At 41.0% G+C, this 24,641-nt stretch overlaps 1 protein-coding gene across 1 annotated transcript in view; it reads left to right on the forward strand.

Moving 5' to 3' along the window:
- LOC126212652 (zinc finger protein 628-like) overlaps positions 1–24,340 on the forward strand; it is a gene marked incomplete at its 5' end in the record, with an annotated part of 146,396 nt that extends 122,056 nt beyond the window's left edge. Inside the window, one exon of the mRNA XM_049940077.1 lies at positions 24,055–24,340. Within this exon, the coding sequence (XP_049796034.1) occupies positions 24,055–24,340 (286 nt within the window). The remainder of the gene's footprint in view (positions 1–24,054) is intronic.
- Positions 24,341–24,641: the final 301 nt, after the last annotated feature.

Consider the following 24,641-nt stretch of genomic DNA (forward strand, 5'->3'; position numbering starts at 1 on the left):
TGTAAATGATTTTTTCCTATGCTCTAAGATTATATTTTAATTTTAACTATTCTTAATCTCTAGTAAACACGATTCCTAGCTAAGTGAGACTGAAGTAAAAGATTACATTTAAAGCTCAACAGAAGATTAGAAGAAAAGGTGCAGCAGGGAAGGGTGAAAACTTCAGAAGCAATGCTGCTTTTTCTGGGGCCATACATTTACCACACTCATGGCATGGTCACATTTTCATGACTCGGTGGGAACATAGCCATTAATATTCACACATAGCATCACTTGCCACTACAGCTTCTGCTTTAATCTCTGTTAGGACTACAATAGTGAAAGTGAGTTTTAACACTTCCAACTCAAAATCTTTGTAACATAGTGCAGAGAACTAAACTTTAACTTTCTTTTGGCTCAACCCTTTGTAAACTTGCATGTGAATGTAACATAGTCTCTCATAAATTTCCCTGTGACATAGTTTTCAGCATTTTCAAACTATCGTCACAGTAAATTCTGTGGAAAGCGCTATAATAAGCCAATACTTCGTTAACATGAGAGTGAGTCAACACAAAAATATTTTCGTCTTTTTTTCTACAGATATTTTTAAAAAATATAACGCTCCAAGTTCCTAACATTTGTTTCGGACAATCTTCCTTGTTAAATTCTGCAAATTCCATGCAATATTTTGCTATTTTCGACAAGATGTTGAAATTGATGAAACTGTGTTTCAGGCGTCATACTACAACTCAAAATTTCGTCTTGTTCTACAGAAGTACTATTGATTACTTCAACTGAATTTTCTCCTCCAAAAATAAAACAGTCATCACTGCCATTGCTATTAGTGTTCCTCTCTTGCATTATTGAATCCGATTTTTAACCCACTCATTCAAATTTAACATTTTCTCACAATAAATTTCAATTTAACTTCCTATTTTTCTGAGTCTTTGATTGATTTCCTTCCTATACGCTCACAATTTATCACTGTTTTCTGCTAACTTCACCTACAGTTGTCCATTGATTTCTAGTAAGCGAGGTGGCGCCCCTCTTACCACACTGGACACATCTTTGGGAGGAAGTCAGTTCGAATCTGCATGGATCCACCAAAATTTAAGTTTTCCTTGATTTCCCTAAATCGCTGCAGGCACATACAGGGATGGTTTCTATGAAAGGGCATGGCCAATTTCCCTCCTCATCCTTGAAAAATTTTGAATGTGTGCTATATTACTAACAACCTCCTTCCATCCTTCATTGCTTTCTTTAAGTTTGCATCTGATTTTTGAACTATTTGAATGTTGTTTTCTTAAAGTTTTGAATGTAATTGTTCGCCAGCATCGTGCATTAATCTTGCTTCCATCTTTTCCAACTGAACTATTAACTATCTCGTTATTTCTTTTAAACCTTGAGTTTTTACATCGATTTTGCACATCTGTCGCCATCCCACTGTTACTGAGAGTATCTTTCCACCACAGATTTCGTCATTAGCGTTTGCTTTTATTTCCCATAGATAAAATAACGACAAATAAAGTATTTGATAACACTGAACTATTTAAGATGTATATTTAATTGGTAATTCATTTCCTGTCCTAAAGACCTATTCAAAAATATATCACAGTTTACCATTCACTAAAACACAACGTTATTAATTACATAACACAACATTGACTTTGAGTGCAGGATCACAAACTCGTCCACTTGCTAGAGTTATCCCAAAACAAATGAAAACCAAGTAAAATATTAACACAAAATTGTCTTTGACTCTCCTGTACCATTTCCCAGGAGTAGAACATTCAAAGCTGCTCAAAGTGGTTACACTGGAGACCGATACACTGATGCATTCGTTGACTGAAAGAATTATTTAGTGCTCCCAGTGTTGCCTGCTGAAGAGAATTACAAGCTAGCACCATACGTTCCTACATGTCCTCTGGAGTTGTTGTAATACCGCGATGGACAAAGTCTTTATGCATCCCCAAAGAGAAATTTCCAGAGGATTTAAATCAGGAGGCCTAACAGGTCAAGTAAGTGTTCCTCTTCGACCAATTCATCTGGCAGGTTACCTTCGGTTCAGAGCACAATGTGCATGCAAGATATTGTGTGTTGGACCTACATTGTGTTGATACCACATAAGCATTCTGGTTTTGAGCAGCACTTCATCCAGAAGAGGATGAAGAATTCGTCTGAGGAAGATGGCATACGCTGTGCCATTTAGACTACCATTCATGAAATAAGGGTCAATAATTGTAGTACCAAGCATCCCACACCAGACTTTAGCTCTCGATTGACAATAATGTTCCACCTGTCTAAGCTATCGTGGGTTGTCACTGGACTGAAAGGGTACAGTACCGCCCAACATTGAGAATAGGTACGAAATTCTTGTCAGAACAACACATTTTTTGTGTAAAAGTAACTCAATAATTTCAATTAATACAGCGAAGCCGGATACCAGTGTGGGAAAGAATGACAAGTTATTTATTTAATTGATCACATGTGCACTTCCGCAAAATAAATCCCTACATCCCGTTTGGTGAGATCTGTGTGGTGTAAATGAATGAATGTATGGTCGTCTGCTAACCACAGATAGTGAATCGATATGAGCATCTTTGAGTCGATCCTTTGGGTACCTTTGGTGAGACCAAAGAGATGGAAGTTACCAGAGCTTTTGAGCGTTTGAAATGTGGCCGACCAATAAGGTAGCAAGGTGCTTCTCCCACTTCGAGAGAGGTGCGAGAGAACGAAAAGACGGCCATGTTTCAGACTCGGCACTCTGGCGCTGAACCTTCTGCTGTGAAGACCTGTTTTTTTGTTGTGCTCCGTAATGAAAGCGTGGAGGCATGGTATGGATGTGGAATACTTAAGGGTAGTTAGAACTAATCATTTCTCTTTCCTAGGATCTTTTGTGGGGAAAATTACAAAGTGAGGCAGGTAATTTTAAAGGGATTATAGTAAACCAACGGTCACAAAGGGACCACGTGTAGTTATAAGTTGAGATACTAGCGTGGGTACAATAAGCTGAAATATTTAAGAATTAATATCGTGTGTACCATAAGCTGAAATATTTGAGAATTAATAGCGTGTGTACAATAAGCTGATATATTTTAGAATTGCGTGTGTATCATAAATTGAAGTATTTAAGAAATATCATTCCGTGTGACGCTGAATTTAAACTCTGAGAGAAAATCAAGGTGAGTCGGCCGTTTTTCCAGCAACGCCACTTGGCTTGCATTGCACAGGAAGACGAGCGTTTATCTCCAGAGTTCACAGTAGGAAGCTGGAATTACAAATTGGGGCAGTGTCGGGTGAAACTGGGTTGAATATTGATGGAAGTGGGAAAGCGGAAAATGATGAAGTTGTAACGGTTCTTGTGTATTATTTCAGATTGTTGTATTGGGTATGTCTTGTAATTTGAATATGTGTGTTTTGCATGGGAGTAGCAAGGTAGTTTCGGAAGATTTTGTGGGTATGCCTGTTCCTTCTGCATCGCTCGATCTGGAGGAATGTTTCTGGAGAATGATTGTGAGAGGCGAAGTGTGAGGTATAATAAAAGATCCACCATCCGATCCAGGGAGTGCACAGTTGTGGTAGATAGATTACGAGACCGTAGTAGGGAAATTCTCTTATGATATTGTCGTAGGTTGTAGAATTTGTGTGCTAATGAATAAATCAAATAGTGAAAAGAAAGAGATTAGTGGCCTATTTCATTAAATTGTATGTTATCATAATGTCCCGAATTTGTATAAAAGCCGTTAAATCAAAGACAAAAAGTAAGTGTGGTATTGCCAGTGCGTAGTGTGCAGACAGAGTTCTATAGTCAGATGCGTGTTTCCGTTGCGTATTATTCATGCAGGAGGATTATTTGTGACAAAATCGTAAGATACGAGAATTCATGTTGCTAATCCACTCGCTTGGCAAACCACCCATCTTGCAGGCCTGACTGCTTGATGCCACAGTATGAGAAAGGCAAGTGGGTGCCTCTCATAATTTCGACCCTGCCAGGATTCCTTTTGTTAGGATATTTAATTTGATGCCAGGATTATTTATTGGTCAGGATATTTAATTTTGTTGCCAGGATTCCGTTTTTGTCACGATAATTTTGTTGCCAGGATCATTTTTGTTAGGATATTTTGTTGTTAGGGTTTGCTGTTAAATTTTTTTTATTTTTTGATGGAATATATTGTGATAGCGCTAAGAAGTAAAGTTTTTTCCGTTTGCAATTTCTTTCTGGATTGGTGAGGATCTTTTATTTTATTTTATGTAATTAATTGCAGTATAGCACAAGGCTAGAAGATCGTTTTATAATTTTTTTGTGTAATGTCCGTAGTAACTAGGTCGCAGGCTAAAAGTATAGTCACCATGGAGAATAACGATTCTGGCGTGAATGTAGCAGTGCAGCGGGAAGTAGGTGTTGACCGTGAGTTAATGAGAGGGGACGGCAGGCACTCCGAAGAGGCTGTATTGTTCAGTGGACCTCTGCAAGGGGAGCCTTTGTGCAGTGGGCTTTGTTCACTGTCGGGGGCCTTTCCGAACGACGCGGGCGAGCAGGGACTCGGTCAGGTAGAGAGTGAAAGTGTAGCTACCCTTAGCGAAGCTACGGTTTCTCAGGCGAACGAGGTGAGCGCGTCGAAAGTAGAAAATAACGATGGGCTAATGCAGTTTTTACAGAGAATGGATAGAGAGAATAAAGAAAGATTGGAAGCAATGAGTAGGGAGACTAAAGCGATAAATGAAAAATTGGAAGCAAATAACGAAAGATTAGAAGCAATCAATAGAGATAATAAGGAGAGAGATAGGGAAAATAAGGAAAGATTGGAGGTAATGGATAAGGGAAATAAAGAGGCAATGAGGAAGCTCCACACAGTTATCGATGAGCGTCTGTCCGCAGTTAATAATCGGTTAGATGAGGGGGAGAAGAATCTGGGTGCGGTAAAGCAAGTATGTGATGCTGTGAAAGAAAAAACCAATAATTTGGAGGTACGAGTAAGTGCAATAGAGAGCGATATTACCGAACGTGGGGACGTGTTGCCGGATGAGCGAATCAAAGAGATAGTAGAGGACTTACTTGCAGATAAACAAGGGGCATTAGACAGCGTAGAAGCTCAAGTCACACGGCAGGAAATGGCGCTAAATAAACACAGGGATGAAGTTGCGGTGGTAGTGGCCAGAATGAATACGATTAGCGCAGATGTAGAAAAGATCAGTATAAGAGGCGAAACAGGGTCTGACAGTACGCAGCGAGAGGTTTATGCCGACCAGGAGGAGATACAATCACTGTTACAGTTTAAAGAGGCACAATTAGAAACAAATAGGAAACATAGGGATGAACTAGCACGGTTGCAATTAGCGTGCAGAAGCGAAGGTGAAACACCACCAGGTAGACTACAGAGGGAGAGTGACGTAAATTCAAAAAACGAAAATAGGCAGAAAGAGGAAGACGAACTCAGAGAGTTAGAAGAACGGTTGTGTCGGATAAAACAGGTGGAAAACCCAACTGGGTATAGCCCAAGGTCGGAAAACATAGATGCGGAAGAAGAATGTAGGAGGCACTTCGTGTCGGTACAAACGTACACTTGCTTTCCGGATCCTGATAATTACCAACATCCATGCCTGTGGCTGTCTCAGTTTCAAGATTCATTACCTTCATCGTGGGGACCGCTCCTAAAAATGAAGTTTGTGTGTAACCATTTGAGGGACGAGGCTAGAGCGAAAATGCAGGAAGTTATTAAAGACTGTAGTAGCTACAAGATGTTTTGTGACAAATTTTTAAATGAATTCTGGTCGAAAAGTAAGCAGGACCAGGTTAAGCAAAGCATATTGATGATGCCAAATTGTAACGAAGGTGGTTTAAGAGATCCAGTGTCGTGCTATCAGGAAATGCTGAGACGAAACAGGTATTTGGATGTGCCATACGAAACTGGGGAGCTCATTAGGATCTGTATAACGAAGTTGCCAGTGAGATTGCGCAGAGATATAGTGATAGCAGGCAGAGGCTTGAACGATTCTGCGTCATTTCAGCACTTCTTACAGGAACTGGGTAACGAGAGCAACATTGTGAATGGCGACATGACTCATAGGTCAGACAGAGTTGAGGATAGGAACGGAAGAAACTATCAGAATGACAGGAGAGCATGGAATCAGAGGAATGATGGAAATGGAAGATGGAGAGGAAATAGGGGGCAGAATTCATGGGGATATCGACCAGCAAACCGGGAAAATAGAAGATGGGACAGAGATGGAAGAAGAAGGGAAAATGAAAATGATGGGCGAAGAGAGGATAGGCAGTTATTGGGTTCACGACAGGACAATCATTGTCACAATGACGGAGGGACAAGAAGGTGACTACTTGATAGACGGGTACAAACCAGGACTATTAATGATGTAAATATTAGGTATATCGATTACGGAAAACTAAGGGAGAATCTGTTAGAGGAGATAGGAGATGTGAGGAGTGAAGTCCACCCAATAATTAGCGTAGAAATAAATAATATAATCGTACCTTGTGTCATCGACACAGGCAGTGTAATGAGTGTTTTGAGGGAAGATGTGTTTAAGTGTTGTAGCCTTACAAAACCATGGCCAACGTTGCCATTGCAAAGGACAACAGTGAGAGGGGCAATTACAGGAAAGGGAATTGAGGTGAAGTTACAAGCGCAGGTAGACTTTGTGTGCCAGGCGGAGAGGTTTAGTACAGTGTTCATGATTGTGTCATCTCTAACTGTTGAAGGGATATTAGGTGTTAATTTTTTGAACCAATATAAAGCAGTCATTAACATGAGGAATGGTTCGATGGAGTTGAAACGAGACTCGGAGGAAATTACGTTAAGATTCGACGATTGCTTACATGGTAAAGAGAACGCACACTTAGCATTATGTCTGGCGGTAAAGTCCGGTAGACAGGCACAGAATACGGGGTTCGAACAAGAGAAGAAGGAAATTCATAAATGTTTGGAGGAGGAGATCAGGGAGAAAATCTGGCATTTACGAGGGACCACGGTCTACGGGGAATTGCAGAAAATTTTATACGAGAATAGAAAGGTATTTGAACATTCTGCGGGTACAATAAGAAATTTTGTGTATAGATTCAAGGTCAAGCCACATAAACAGTTTAGGGCCCAAGTGTACCCGATACCTGTTGTGTACAAAGAAAGAGTGGAAGCTGAGATCGAAAGCATGCTACAACAAGGGATTATCGAACCAGCATCCAGTCCGTACAACAGTCCTTTAGTTTGTGTTGAAAAAAAGGATGGGTCAATTAGATTAGTTTTGGACGCAAGAAGAATTAATAAGATAATAGAGCCAGAGACAGATCGGCCGCTGACACTTGACGAATTGCTACAAAAGTTCCACGGGATCAGAGTTCTCAGCTCAGTTGATTTGAGAATGAGTTTCTGGCAGGTGGAGTTAGATCGGGGGTGTAGAAAATACACTGCTTTCTTGTGCTACGGAAAATCGTATCAATTCCGGAAACTACCATTTGGGTTAAATGTATCATCCGCGGCATTTATCAGAGCGCTAAATACTGTCATTCCTAATGAAATAAAAGACAAGGTAACACAGTACGTGGATGATGTCCTGATAGCAGAAAGAAACTGGGAAGACCACAATAGAACGTTAGGCATATTGCTCGGTGCACTGGAGAGACATGGGGTGACCGTGAATTTGGGAAAATCAGAATTTGGACGAAAAGAAATCGAGTTTCTAGGTCACATTGTGACGCCAGAGGGAATAAGACCAAATCCAGACAAACTCGAAGCAATCAGAGATTTTCCGGTACCGAGAACAAAACGTCAGCTACGGGGTTATTTAGGATTAATCAATTTTTACAGGAGGTTCATTAAGATTGGGGGTGCAGCGACACCCAGACTATGTCAGCTGACTGGAAAGAAAACGGTATGGAATTGGGACCCTGTCGCGCAGGAAGAATATGAGGCGTTAAAGAAGGCACTGCTATCGGCACCTCTTCTCGGGCATCCAGACCTAGGGAAAGAGTTTTGTATGGCCACGGACAGTTCCCGTAGTGGACTTGGGGTAACATTGTTCCAAGAGCAAGAGCAAGGAGGAGAAGTAATACAACAACCTATTGCATTTGCGAGCCGAGTGCTTAGCAAAGCTGAGAGAAATTACACGGTAACTGAGCTTGAAGCTTTGGAAATAGTATGGGGTTTTAGTAAGTTTAGATACTATTTGTATGGAAGGCATACTAAAATCTATACTGACCACAAGTCACTACAGTTTCTAATGTCGGCCAAACTTAATCATAGACGACTCGCTAGGTGGGCACTCTATTTACAGGAGTTTCAGTTTTCGGTCACGTATATTCCTGGGCCACAGAATATAGTGGCAGATGCGTTGTCAAGGAACCCAGTAGGTCATGGTCAATGCTTTGATGAGGAGGTAAACGAGAACAGATATGATATATTGTATATGCAGGGCGTGCCGTTCGAGAAATACATAGGGACGGTACTCACAAATATCGCGAAAGAGCAGGATAAAGACGCGTCATGGAGAATGGTGAAGGACAGAGTTAGAGCGAACTTAGGCGCCAATATAGCACGTTTTTATACAATTCAGAATGGGGTCCTTTTCTACCGTAGAAATCCAAACACACAAGACTGGGTGTTGTGTATACCAAATGAAATAGTCAACAAGTTGATCTGGTACACGCACCTAAGTTACGGGCATTACGGAGCAAGGAAATGCTGTAAGAAGTTAAGGGAATCAGTTTATTTCATTAGTATGGAGAGGAGGATCAAGAACGTGCTTGGTAGTTGCAAATTGTGCCAGAAGGCAAAATCATTAACTATCTCATGCAAAGCACCGCTTTTTCCGATAGTGCCAGGTAGACTGAGGGAATTCGGAGCAACAGATTTGTTTGGCCCGCTACCTAGGTCAGTGCAGGGATATAGATATGTTTTAGTGGCAGTGGAATTGGTGTCAAAGTATGTGACTTTTACCGCATTGAAACGTGCGACGGGAAGGACAGTAGCAGCAGCGATCGTTAAAAACTTTTTGCGAGAAGTAGGGACTGTAGAAAAGTTCATTGCTGACAATGGACCGCAATATAGATCCAGACAATGGCTAACCACACTGAAGAGAAGAAGGATAAAACCAGTGTTCATATCCCGATACCATGCCGCAAGTAACCCCAGTGAAAGAGTAGTAAAAGAACTGGGAAAATTGTGTAAGATCTACTGCCATAGGCAACACAGAAGTTGGAGTATTTTTCTCAAAGATTTTCAGGACATCCTCAATGAGCTACCACATGGAGCAACTGGTTTATCACCAATTACGGTGCTAAAGAATGAACCACCACCAGATCGAGTCCGGGAGCTGGTAGATTTTCCGCGATCAGGAAAGCAGAGGCACACAGAAATTGTCAAGGTTGCGATAGAGCGAATTAAGAAAGCAGCTAAGGATAGGCAGGAGAAGCAGAAAGGAAAGATCCGTAAGATAGAATTGGCAGTAGGAGACAAGGTTCTAATAAAAACTCATCGATTATCTAAGAAGCACAGATTTCTAACTAGCAAATTCTTTACTGTGTATAGTGGACCATTCAGAGTGAGGCGGATTGTACATGAAAATGCTGTACTGATTGAGACGATCAAAGGAAAACAATCTCGAGGGCTTCATCACATTTCTAACATCAAATTATGGAAAAGTTAAGGATAGATCTAAGGTAGTCAATTTATGGTAGATAGTCAGTATATTTATTTGTGGTGTGTAACGTTGTGCAGAGTCAAATCGAACGTAAGAATTTTCAGGCGGGATGTCAGGAAGTATGACGGAATAGACTGGTCGAATGAGTCATGAACAGGAGTCGACAGAGTGGCGTATGTACGTGTTTTTTGTCGTATGAATAAGGATCAAGCAGAAACGACGTGATGAATAATGAGTGAATAAAGATAGTAGATAGAGAAGCGACGTGATAAATAGTAGTGGATAAAGGTGAATTTTTGAGGAGAGAATCGACGTGAAGCAGTGGGAATGATAAAGGGAGATTCGACGTGATGAAACAGCGGTAAAATAAAGGTGAGTAGAATTGAATAATGTGGAGATGTCTTAGATGTATGTTACAGAGAGGCCTGTGTATGCTGCAATAGAGATTGATGCCAATGGCGAAGGAAGACCAGGAAATGATGGAGTAATGGACGGACGGAGAGCCGAAATACGAATGAAGAGATGAGGACAACTGCACAATGTGAAAGGACGTAAAGGGAGTATGAGACCCAGAAGGTGAACGTTGTGGAATACTGACGTAAGATGTAATGTAGGTGTAGATCTAATTCTTAGCATAACAATTGCGATTTGAGAAAAATAATATTTTTTGTTGTTGTTGAAGCCTCGTACCAGTATAACTAATCAAAACGGTACCAAGAATGTGTACAGCTATTTTTTTTGCAGGTTGATTAATTTGTGTATTTTTGTTCTTAGATGAAATATCGCGATTCTAAGTTGATATTTAGCATAAAGTAAATGCAGAGGTAAGCCGATGGAGAGAGGTGCCAGAGGGAAAGGACGAATTCGGAGTCTGGAATGCTATCTCCGAAACAGCTTCATGTGTTATGTGGTTGAGTATAAGGGAGCAAAGGTATGGTATGTTGTCGTGAGTGTGGTGGTGTTAAGGTTAGCTGACTTCTAGTCCTATTCTGTTAGTGTGTTAATGGATTGGATGAGAGGAAAAATGTGATGTCTGGTGAGTGAGAGTCGTAGAGTAGTGTGATCAATGCGCACACTCCTGTAAAGGGGACGCTACCGATCCATAACTAAAACATTATTGTGTTTTATTGTTTGTTGGGATGAACCTGGATGTCAGGTCAGGATCTGTCATACGTGTCCTAGAAACATTGCTATATATAATGAAATGTAAAATATGTGAAGAGATACTGATTTCAGTCTGTCACAAGCACAAAGGTTCATTGTATATTGTAGCTTGAGAATCAACAGTTTCTAATATTTTCACTGTGATAGGATGTTAGAGTAGTTTACTATTTTGTATTGTAATTATGAGTTGTATAGATTGTTTCTTATTCATTTTGTTCTTTATTTTACACCTTCATGTTTTGTATGAGGGACGACAGGTACAATGAATAGCGCGAGTGTGGGCTGTCTATAGAAAAGGGATAGATAAATGTATGTTGTCTGTGTAGAAAACTAGGGTGTATAATTTTATGTTCTTTTTAGAACAAAGATTCTTTTGTTACCAATGTAGCTAATAGATAATACATGTAATCAATGAGTATTTAAATGCTGTATATCCTTTTGTCTGTAATGTTGCGAGATGCACGGAAGATCTGGCTAATTGGGTGTCGTAACGCCCATACCGCTAACGGGCCGAGCTGACGTCACCATGGCGACAGGCGACACAGCCGCGGCACTCCCCACTCCATTGTCGGACGAGGTGCGCTCCACGCGCCCGCTACAGCAGGTCAACGGCCTGGGGCGACACGCACGCATCACTGGCCATTCATCAGTTCCGCCACCCTTACGACTGGGGAAGGTATCCCACGGAGGCAACAGCGGGTGGTTTCTTCTGCTCAACGGCGCGTGCAGCGACGCTACTGCTGAATGGACGGGGCGCGACAGAGCCCGGCGAGCATTTTTTACCTGCAGCTATTAACTTGTACTGGACTGTGGAGCCGTGAAACAAGATGACTGCGACTTTCCATAATGTGGAAAGTGAAGGCCTGGTGTTTCCACGTTGTGAGTGGTGGAAAAGATTTTGTCTGTAGCAGACAGGACGATTGTTTTGTTTTGTCTTGACCACTGAATGGTGGGATCGATAAACTTTTGACAGTGACTTGTTAAGTGTGCTTTGTGAATGGCATGTGGGACACTTGGTATACTTAGAGGACAGTTGTCGTTTGGTGAACAATTAGAGTGGGACATTGACATTTGCGTCTGTAGTAGGAGACATTTCTTGGATTGGCGCGGGAATAAGTGCTGTTTGTTGAAACTCACGACTTTTAATTACACCATGAACTGAAAGGACAGAACCGTGGGTAATAGTAGTTGTAGGGCCATTTTTTTTTGGACGAACAGTTTCGTGTGGATGGTACTCTGAGAGTGACTATGACATTTGTGTTTAATGAGAGATACAGTTTACTGTTCAGTGCGTGTTCAAAATGCCGAATTGAGTGACTCAAAGACTTTCGTCCGGGTAACCATGGGAGAGCTTTGACACCGAGACAGTGGTTCTAGGAAAACTATCAGAAACTTTTTGACCCCAAGAAAATCACAGAATGAAATGTTTCCGTGTGACTCGCAAGATAGGGAATAATGTATTCGTAATTGTGTAAATGTTTTTTTTTTTATGTTTCATTTCTCAAGGGACAGCAAGTGTAATTGTATTTTATTAATATTTGTGTTTAGAATAGTTAGTGTTTGTTTTTTGTCTGTTCTGGGTTATCAAGTTCACGTAGCATGTTTATTAGAATATTTGGTACAATGATGCTTTAATTATTAGCCAGTGGCGTAATACTAACGTAGCGGCTCTTGTAGCATTGATCAGTAAGGTTGTCACAGGGGAGAAGAATTTGCATTGTACAACAAATATCGGAATTAACTGATGTATTTTGATGTCGTGCATAGTAATAATCTTGTTGGTGTTTTGACTGAAGCCACTTATTTTTATTATCACAGTGGTGATATTTCACATTAAAGTGTAACGAAGGCTAGTCGAAATGCAAGTTCTTGTCGTCTATATGTGTGACAACAGAGAAATGAACAGTAGAGTAAGATAAGAGAGCTACTGGTGGATTCAAGCACTTATTGATAAACTATTTATTGCGAGTATTGATCAAAGTTGATGGACTGACTAGCTCAGCAGCAGGTATTTGTACTGATGGATATAGGATAAGGTTAAACTCACTGTCGAGTAGCTGTGGCAATTGTTTAGGTGATGATAGTTAATGAGGTGTGACATGATGTCTTAGACGAACTATATTACGTAACCAGTATGTAACTTGTGGAATATTTTATTGTTTTTCTTCTCAGTTTTTATTTCTCTGTAGGTTTGAGGTATATTTTAGAGTAATGGTATGGAGCCTGACATTCTACGTGTAACTAGTGTACGAATTTTTTTTCTTTTGTTGATTTTGTTTTGTATTTAGACTTTGCTGTGTAAGGGTTTTTACAGCGCAATTTATGAATGTCAGATTACTTGCTCTGTGTTTGGACGGTGAGCCATTTAAAATTTCATGAGTAACGAAGATCCCAGTAACTAAAGCAAAATTTTATCTCAATATTATTTTTTCATTTCTATGATGTGATGTTTTATTTGTCATGTGGATTGTTATATATTTGTATGTGTACGTTACTCAGGATTGTGGAGAGTACAATATAATTTGGTCGTCTATTTGAGGTCACCAGGGGCTAAGGTCTCCTCCTGGTTATTTTGATGAATTGCTACGTTTGTTTTAATACAGTTTTCTTAAAAAAAAAAATGTTCGGAACTACCCTCGCATTGCAATGATAGTACCATGCCATTTTTTTCTGCATGGGTAGCCGGTGATGAAAGGGTACAGTACCGCCCAACATTGAGAATAGGTACGAAATTCTTGTCAGAACAACACATTTTTTGTGTAAAAGTAACTCAATAATTTCAATTAATACAGCGAAGCCGGATACCAGTGTGGGAAAGAATGACAAGTTATTTATTTAATTGATCACATGTGCACTTCCGCAAAATAAATCCCTACATCCCGTTTGGTGAGATCTGTGTGGTGTAAATGAATGAATGTATGGTCGTCTGCTAACCACAGATAGTGAATCGATATGAGCATCTTTGAGTCGATCCTTTGGGTACCTTTGGTGAGACCAAAGAGATGGAAGTTACCAGAGCTTTTGAGCGTTTGAAATGTGGCCGACCAATAAGGTAGCAAGGTGCTTCTCCCACTTCGAGAGAGGTGCGAGAGAACGAAAAGACGGCCATGTTTCAGACTCGGCACTCTGGCGCTGAACCTTCTGCTGTGAAGACCTGTTTTTTTGTTGTGCTCCGTAATGAAAGCGTGGAGGCATGGTATGGATGTGGAATACTTAAGAGTAGTTAGAACTTATCATTTCTCTTTCCTAGGATCTTTTGTGGGGAAAATTACAAAGTGAGGCAGGTAATTTTAAAGGGATTATAGTAAACCAACGGTCACAAAGGGACCACGTGTAGTTATAAGTTGAGATACTAGCGTGGGTACAATAAGCTGAAATATTTAAGAATTAATATCGTGTGTACCATAAGCTGAAATATTTGAGAATTAATAGCGTGTGTACAATAAGCTGATATATTTTAGAATTGCGTGTGTATCATAAATTGAAGTATTTAAGAAATATCATTCCGTGTGACGCTGAATTTAAACTCTGAGAGAAAATCAAGGTGAGTCGGCCGTTTTTCCAGCAACGCCACTTGGCTTGCATTGCACAGGAAGACGAGCGTTTATCTCCAGAGTTCACAGTAGGAAGCTGGAATTACAAATTGGGGCAGTGTCGGGTGAAACTGGGTTAAATATTGATGGAAGTGGGAAAGCGGAAAATGATGAAGTTGTAACGGTTCTTGTGTATTATTTCAGATTGTTGTATTGGGTATGTCTTGTAATTTGAATATGTGTGTTTTGCATGGGAGTAGCAAGGTAGTTTCGGAAGATTTTGTGGGTATGCCTGTTCCTTCTGCATCGCTCGATCTGGAGGAATGTTTCTGGAGAATGATTGTGAGAGGCGAAGTGTGAGGTATAATAAAAGATCCACCATCCGATCCAGGGAGTGCACAGTTGTGGTAGATAGATTACGAGACCGTAGTAGGGAAATTCTCTTATGATATTGTCGTAGGTTGTAGAATTTGTGTGCTAATGAATAAATCAAATAGTGAAAAGAAAGAGATTAGTGGCCTATTTCATTAAATTGTATGTTATCATAATGTCCCGAATTTGTATAAAAGCCGTTAAATCAAAGACAAAAAGTAAGTGTGGTATTGCCAGTGCGTAGTGTGCAGACAGAGTTCTATAGTCAGATGCGTGTTTCCGTTGCGTATTATTCATGCAGGAGGATAATTTGTGACAAAATCGTAAGATACGAGAATTCATGTTGCTAATCCACTCGCTTGGCAAACCACCCATCTTGCAGGCCTGACTGCTTGATGCCACAGTATGAGAAAGGCAAGTGGGTGCCTCTCAGGACCAATAATGCATGTTCCTCGTATTTACCTATCCTTTCTTTGAGAAGGAACAATCATTGGTAAATAGAACATTGAAGAAGAAGTTCAGGTTGGCGAGGATTTTCTGTTGTGGCCACTGACAGAACTGTACACGATTCTTGAAATATATATATATATGGAGATGCATTAAGCATTCACCCATCAGTTGATGTCCAGATGCAATGTTATATAGTCTGACTTTAAAACATATATCGACTGTATTACGCGGGAATTGCTCGCACTGATTGATTTAGGCAATTGGGAATGGAATACTGTGCTAATTTGTCTTGGAGACTTACAACAACGTTCCGAATATCACGGAGGCTAACAATAAATTTTATCTGGAAATTGTGGAATAGAACCTGGTGCAAACGATATTGACGATTGAAACTAAGTTTTAAAAGAGTCTAGGAAAGGGATTGCGCTACATGCAAATATCAATACACTCAAATCTGAAATAAAGACAATGAGAGTAACGATTCACATTAACCAGCAAGGATCAATAGGATGGCAGCCGGGTTTTACAAAAAAACAGGTTTCAAAGAAGGATCCTAACCATACCAGTCGGTCGATATACTATCTATCAGTACAATCCATTTGAGTGTAACACCCCATCAAACCCTTATCCCCATCTGTGGGAACAAAGTATAATGTGGTTGAGACCTCTACCAATGCTATTTACCTAGTAGTAACAGTTCAAGCTTTTGACTATCCGGAGCTGAGTATTGTGGACCAGCATAATCGACTTGTCGACTTTCATGCTGATGAAATTATTGTACAGTTGCATTTAAAGCAGAGCTGCAGTGACATTGTAGCTGCAGAGACACTGAAGCGGTGGTGGCCTTCAACAAGCCAGGGACTATTAACGGCAAAGGCGGTGACCTTTAAGTTGCCGGACTGGAAGGTTCAATCAGTCAGAGATCACAGTATCCCCATATTGACAACGAAGACAGGAAGGGCATAAGGTATGAAACCAAAGTGCTCAACGCACACTGTGGCTCTTCACAACAGTACAGCAAGGTGATAATACAAGCAGACTACGAGTTTCTTAAATCGGTGAGTCTGAAGCCATGCAATGACATCGTTCAGTATAACTAGCCAGATGGAATATCATGAGTGTATTGTACGCAATGATTACTTCTTGGAGAAACCTTATACATCAACCACGTTTTAACAAGAGCAATGAAATCAGAACTGTCATCCAACACCAAGACGCTTTAACCCTCACATGCAAGAGTTTCATATATTTTGATGGATAATTACGAAAAGGGATGGTACTGCTACAGTGGCATCGAACCTTATGCATAATGCTTTAGCATTCCTGTTTCCTGAGATACGATATGGACTTTATGGGGTCGTGTTTGATTGTACACGCAATGTAGGTGTAACAACTCTTAAAACGTATGTATCTGCGTCTCCTTCGGATATGAACGATTTAGAAAATGCTGGATGGCTCATTGATAAACCAATGGATAGAACAATGGATGAGTACAAGAGATTTACTGCATGTATATCTTTAAAACTGCTTATGAGATACTTTGAAGACATGTGGTATGGAGTGCAACACATAACAACTCATTCATTCATGGAGCTCAAGGGGAGAATGGGATCACTATATGGAAAATGCCACACATCATTGTATCAGATAAGCAGCGTTTGAAGCTTTTACAAGTTCTGAATGAAGGTGTATATCTACCGTTATCTTTCTGTTCATGAGAGGTTTTGAGTACGCGATGCTACCGACTGCAAGCTGACATCATGGTCTATTAAAACTTCCGCTCATCTAGAGATGCTCACGTTCACCATACTTGCGTTTCAGACCAATAAAAGAGGAAATATAGCAAATGATTCACCAAATTTGATAACTGCAAGTTAACTAATGCCAGAGACTTCCTGAACTCCAAATTCTACCTGTATGATAATTTACACCTGAAGTGGGATGAAGATATATACAGTCTAGCATATGACATGTATGTGAGGTTCTGTGTTTCATAATGTGAAGTGGAAGTATGTCTGTTCATTAGTTGTAAATTCAAGGAGCTGGTGCCAATCATTGTAATAGACTGCTCAAAACAGAAAGAGATAAATAAATCTAGATATCTAGATGTATGATTTGAATTTGAATCTTTGGCAAATTTCCCAGAACACACTGCAGTGTATGCTTTTGTTATACAGGACCTTGTGGTCAAGTACTGCCCTCTCACCTGCGCTGTGCAACAAGGTGTACAAATGAACATTTGCTGCCCCATGCCCACAGCATTCCACAATGGTATTTCATCATTGCAGATGCTCAGGGTTTCTATGACAATGAGAATAGACAGTACATATTTATAGATGTTTCATTCATAACATACACAGAAGATGCAGACATTCTCAGCAAACATTGTATCACCAAGATTTTTCAAAGATGTTAAGTGTGCTAAATCACAAAGGAGTGCAAGTGATTAACACATTTCAACTACGGAATTCGCTGGGATGATCCTGGAATACCATATAAAGACATAGTGACGTCGCTCCGATTATTCAACCGCACAGATACCATCATCTATGTGAAGAGGAAGGAGAACATCACATTGATACGTCGAATATTCAAGTTTGCTGCTATTGAAGACCTGGAAGTCTACGGGTGTCCTGATTTCCATCGACTCAAAACACAGAAGAAAATGTGTGAAAAATAGTGCTGTGTCTGCTTATGGAAATGTAACATATCTGTTAAGTTGGGTGAAAAATTTTCATCTCAAAGTCTGCATATGATTTCTCTTCACCCTGCGCCACTTTAATAGTATACGGTTTTACTCAGACACTATGTCTATAATTTTGTTCACGCACAGGAGACATAATTTTAGACATGTTTACTGTATGTATGTGGAAGCAGGCACAATCATCTGCCACCTGCTCCCATAACCCAATATGTGCAGCACGACAGACATATCCCATGCAACCATTCTATACATTTTGTTGTCTTACATGTTAAACTTCACCTTCATCTTCAAAACTAATATAATTTGTGTCCTGTGAGTCCTTTATATACACAACGAAATAGGGGATAGGTTTTTTTTGTAAACAACAACGAAGATATACAGTAAGGAATTTTTCATTTATTCAGTTCACACACAAACAATTTGAGTTTTGAGAGACAGTTCAGTTATTGAGATACAGTTCAGTTCGTGAGGTATAGGTCATTTCTTGAGGTACAGTTCAGTCCTTGAGACACAATGTGGCTCTGATATTTCAGTGCATACTTTTAACTTATATGCTAGTACTAATAACTAGGCGAAAATCCCTCCCAGCAGCAACACTGGTTGAGAATATTTCGACAATTTTGCAGTAGCAATGGATGTGAATATTTACAATTTTCCAGATACATAAATCTATCGTAAAAACTAATACGGAGGTACTTTTTTACTGCAACTAAATTCCACAGTCCCATAGCAGATGTTTTACAATAATTGTGATGGACTGTGAGCTATATATACTTAAAAACTATCCATTCTTGGACAGTTATCGGCAGGTGAAACTTAAAAGCTTTTCTATTTGCGTGACGCACTACACATACAGTGTATGTAAAAAAAATATTTAGGTGGCACTTTCGAATGTGTGATATGCATACATTTCTGACTACAGACCTAAGAATTCCAGAATTGGCAATACATTCACCTCATCTTTCATAAGGCCAATAATCCCCTTTTTCTGTGGAACAATACCATAAGGATTGTGGGCTGTGTATGAGGATATGCCAAATTCATTGCCATGGTACCTCATTACCTCATAAGGGTCACAGTTCTTAATTCAGTAGATGAAGCTACCTGTATCCATATAAAGTAACTTTGGATGTGCGAAGTACGTTTTCCCTGACTCATATTGAATGTGGAATATGAGGAATGTAGATAAGTCCTGTATGCACATCTGTTCATAAATAAACTTCATAAGCTCCACTACAGTCTCCCCCATCTCCACAGTAAAAAATCTCTCATTGAATATGTCGACCCACTTAAAATTCGGTCTGGCAATGCATTCTCTTATGGCATAACGCCGATCCGATTCAGTTGTAATCAAAATTTCACGACGATCTCTCAAATTCTCCATTGTTTTGCAAAAATTGAATTATTCATTCATTTATAAAAATCCTTCTTAAGGGCACACATCATGGAATCTCTCTGACTCGTATTCAAATGAATATACTCTTCCAGCCAGGGGGAATGCTTGAAGGAGGCAGCCTGAGTGATTCTAACCAGCTCTATCCCCTAGCTTAGACACTGCTGGAATTATAATGGTAAATAATATATTTCCCCTCATTTCCCAGTGTTGTCATCAGTTTTGGGGTGGAGCATCCTCGCAGAATTAGCTGCTCCAGACACAGTGGCAAACAAGATCGTGCATCATGCAAACTAACAGGGTATGTGAGTTCTGCCTCCACCCTGTATCCTACATCAGCATCAGCCGCCATACTGCCCTTGATTTTTCCAACTAATCCCGTGCATTTGTCTGGGCACCTATCGCAACTCGTCAGTTGGCAGTGATCGCTGCATGGCATACCCATATAAGTTATTTACATTCAAGTACATGATGCTATTCAATTCAAGGGATGCAATGAACCTGTCACCCATCTGTGAGGTATTTGCATTGGCGTGCGTATGGACACATTAGCAAACTCCCCAATGAATCTCTCACTCCAAGAAAAGAAGCATGTTGGAATCAGTCAATAATTTGATGCTGCACTTCCTTTTTTGAAGCATTGTGTCCCAATACAACCCAGGTGCCACGTAATAAAGGGTGGGATACAGAGAATATGTGGTCATCCGTAGACTCTGGAATTTCTCGAAAACATCCGCAAGCAAGCTGACGTCTGCGTCCAGGTAAATCTGTGTATACTGTCCTAAGGTGGAGTTGCTGAATTCAAATCAGATATTCATGGTATGCTCATAATCTGCATCCATTATGGCACCGCCGTTTACGTTCCTGGAAAATGCAGTTACGTCATGTAGCCTGGTTTCGTTGTGATTTGCCATGTTATCCAGATACTTGTGTGGGAAAAGCCCCTTCCTTAATAACGCCTAAAGGGTCCCTGGAAGGACAATCTACTAGATACTTGCTAAATACTCGCTTCTCAAAAAGGCATTGAAGCACCTTATGCAATATGTTCTGTACCCTTGTTTTCTTTACCCTTATTTTTACTCATACAGAGACTAGAAAATGGGACATGTCTTTGATCCAAACATAATGATAATTCCCTTTCTCCTTATTTTTCTCATCATAGAATAAGACCATGTTTACATGCATCCTAAAAATGGTTCAAATGTCTCTAAGCACTATGGGACTTAACATCTGAGGTCATCGGTCTGCTAGACTACTTAAACTTAACTAACCTAAGGACATAACACACATCCATGCCTGAGGCAGGATTCGCACCTGTGATCATAGCAGCAGTGCGGTTCCGGACTTAAGGGCCCAGGACCGCTCGGCCACAGCGGTCGGCTCATGCATCCTAGAATCAGTGGCAAATTATGATAAATGGAGGAGGCTGATGACTATACGCTTGTTCTGCTCATCTGACTTGCATTTCTCCAAGCCATAAACATGAAGCGATTGTCCAGTACTATGAGCCTCAAATTTAGGTATGTCCTGGATCTAAATTTGGAACTCGGTAGCATCAAAGTTATGCCCTCCAGGGATAGTATTTTTACGCAAATGGTATCTACCAGTACACTGCAGACGTTTTGTATAATTTCTTTTGCAATCCAGGATTGACCATGCAAAACAAGGCTTTTTCATTTTTGACATTAATGCATGCCTTCTTATTCGCTATATCTTTAGGTAAGTCGGTATAGCTAGACTCTCCATTTACTCGATCACAGACCTGTATATGGAAGTCTTGTGGCTGTGTGTTTTAGCTGACCCCATAACTTCCATCCAGAAAATCTGGGCCAGTATAGCTCACAACATGGTCTCACAAAACCACTCAGTGATTGATATGCTCGGCGTTATCATGGAATTATAATCCCAAAGATAATGAAGACTTGTGCCTTCATCTCCAGAGGCAACATTGGGGGGGGGGGGGGCGTCACAGTTAGTTCCATTTAATGGCAGGATACTGCAGATCATTAATCATTAACACCTTTAAGGAACTCCGTTTCCATGACGGGAAGGAACGCTCCGGCACACATTTTGACTCTTCGCCACTCATTCCGTATGAAGTCCAGATGCAGCTGATGGTATTAGTTTCTTTCCATTCCTTTCCTTTCTCCCACCTCTACCTTCAATTTACGTAATATTACCACTGTAACACAAGCCCAGACAGGATGGACAACATGATACCTTGAATTATTTGGTTGAAAGATAATGTCAACAAGGTCTTAAAAACAGTGGACAGCCACCGACCTTGACAAATCGGAAATATGGGCGGCTGCTGTCCAACTTACCGACTATGGGCTGCGTACAAAATAGCACCCCATACAATGCTGCCAGCTGCTGCCCATGTGTGGGAACGGCAAATGCAGCGTGGCCGCCTATGCTCTCCCTGGAGCCTCAACACATGAACACATCTATCGTGATGTTGCAATGAGAATGGCGACTATCCTGAATAGACGATAGTGTGAGATGCCCTGTTTTCGAGTAGGTAAGAAAACCTAAGGATATGGTTCATTAAAAATCAGCTGCAAGTTTCCAAAAATTACAGATTTATGTACGACATAACGTATTTTGGTTATATACATCCGTTTATAGCAAAGCTAAGCAGATTAGATTTAATAATTTATGTCAAAGAAGTTTTTCATTTGGGAGTGTGTACTAAAAGGATGAGCAATTTCAAATTCTCTGTCTCTTAATTTCATAAGGAAAATTCGAAATTCCATACCTATAGAAATATCGTTTTATTACAAAAAGTGCAAAAAGTAATATTGAGATATTCCAGTTCGATTACAATAATGATACACTTATAATAAAATGTAGACTTCCACGGCCGGAAATATCATGTCCATTATAATTATCCGGGCTGTTATGCCGTGGTCGGTTGATGAATTCTGTGTCGATTCCCAACGTTTCGTCTCCGACTGCGGGAGACATCTTCAAGGGGGTCCGTAGCTCAATTGAATAGTCAGTAGCGAGTCAGTGGGTGTGTTGGACCTTCAATTGAGCTACGGACCACCTTGAAGATGTCTCCCACAGTCGGAGACGAAACATTGGGAATCGACACAGAATTCATCAACCTACCACGGCATAACAGCCCGGATAATTATAATGAACATGACACTTATAACTACATTTGTAGTTTTCACATTTGTACATATTCCATCCAGGTTTCTCAGTCCCAGTACACAGCTCATGTACCCAAAGGAAACATTCTAAACACCTTACCCAATCTTCCACAGATTTATCTTTATGGTATGAGACAAAATAATAGAGGCAGTCCTCATGTGCGCTGTCTTTGTCGTCTGTCAAGAGGAGGGAAACAGAATCCTTAGCAAATGATAACTCATATGTCCATTTTCTTTCTCCCCTCCCCCTCCCCAACTCATTATAGGCGCCTTTTTTTAGTTCTGGCTGATCTTTTGGGTGATTTAGTGTTTTCCCTTTTTGAAAATTATCCTACTTCTTCTAAAATTGCTGTCTAACATTTTTGCTTGTCTTGAGCTGACGACTCTTCCTAAAGCACATTTTCTGCCTACCCTAGAGCTCAGTTTCTCTTCCGAGTTTCCTGACCTTACGTTATCTAAAAGTGTAAATCTTGCCACCCCAAACACTTCGGACGTTTTTAAGAAACACAATTCATTGCCTTCCTCATACCTACATCTGTCCAGCCATCTCCTGAAAAGAAATAAAAAGCGAAATCTAGAAAGAGGCACAATTGTCAGATAGTCTAAATGGGCACCCTAACGGTATTCGAAATTAGGCACCTTTACCTCTTGACAAACATGGTTGAATTACCGAAACATGTAATTAATTACTGCATTCGAACGCCACTCACAGGTTTCAATAATATATCACCAACAAATAAGACTAAAAAATCGAAGTTCTTACCATGTGATTGAGTTGCTTAGATTGAAAAACTAAACTAAACTCTATCCGAATACGCCATGAAGGCCCAACGGTACCGACCGGCCGCCTTGTCATCCTGAGCCCACAGGCGTCACTGGATCCGGATATGGAGGGGCATGTGGTCAGCACACCGCTCTCCTGGCCGTATGTCAGTTTACAAGACCGGAGCCGCTACTTCTCGATCAAGTAGCTCCTTTAGTTTGCCTCACCAGGGCTGAGTCTGCCCCACTTCCCAACAGCACTTGGCAGATCGGATGGTCACCCATTCAAGTGCCACCCCAAGCTGACAGCAATTAACTTCGATGATCTGGTGGGAACCGGTGTTACCACTGCGGCAAGGCCTTTGGCTGTTGCTTACACTGTGTCTACAAAATATTACATTCAAATGTAAGATATTAAGAAAAAATCAGCTATAAGCACAGAATGTGGCTGATATGCTTGGCAGTTAGCAGGATAGTAAAATGGTGGCAGTGCATGGATTTCATCTAGTTTCCGCTTTGAGAGCACTGTCCAAAGAGAAAATAGCCACCCACCTGCTATTGGGCCACCTTCAGAAAACAGGGCACCCTACCCTATGGTGTCAACCCAGTGTACAGCTTCGTTGTTGGACGCACCAGCGTCATCGCACCTCTCATTGCGTCCACGTCTAGGTGAGTCGCCACCGTGGTCACAGTGGTGATAGCCAGCTGAAGTGCTGATCTACTGCTCATGGAAGCAGGGAGTGCAATTCATGCCATGTTGATGTTTGTCCATTGCCCCTCTCGTGTTGTTGCAGTTTCAATGGATGGTGTTGTTGATGTAGAGGCAGGTAATTAAAGCGCTGTCTGAGCAGAGTGCAGCCCTCAAGATGACCGGAAAACGCTTTACAGGAAGTCACTGGATGTTGCAACCGTGCAGGAGACGCATTGCATCGCAGTGCCGGTTGTGGCGCGCCTGGCACAGAGCAGCAGGAGTCACGGACCGCCGCCGCCTGCAGAGGGAGACCAGCAGCCCACAGACGAGGAGGGTCGCGGCGGCGCCCTGGCGGTGGTTCGCAGCATCACCGGGACCTCTGGCAGGGAACTCAGCGGTGGTCTCGCGTGCCTCGTCGCTGCCGACTGCACCAACCCCTGCTCCGTGCACGGTACATACACCACTGAAGGCTGCAACCACTGATTACGCATCTGCTCCTCCTCTCCACTTGTTACATTCGTTCTGTCTGCTGCCACTTGTCCTGTTTCCTTAGACTAATGTCCCTCACTAACCATAAGTGACAACACATCGGCCAGCCACTGGGAGACTTCGGGCTATGACGGCGTAAACACCGCATCTAGCTTCGTAAATGTCCTCTATTAACGAGGAAGAGAGTAAGATTGTTCAGGTATAACACAGCTGAAGCCACACACAAGTGATCAGATCCTGCAGGGCCACCAGGCTTCGGAGATGTTGATTGCTATGTTTCATCCGCTGTTCCAGA

This window comes from Schistocerca nitens, chromosome 11, assembly GCF_023898315.1.
Source record: "Schistocerca nitens isolate TAMUIC-IGC-003100 chromosome 11, iqSchNite1.1, whole genome shotgun sequence".
NCBI lineage: Eukaryota > Metazoa > Arthropoda > Insecta > Orthoptera > Acrididae > Schistocerca > Schistocerca nitens.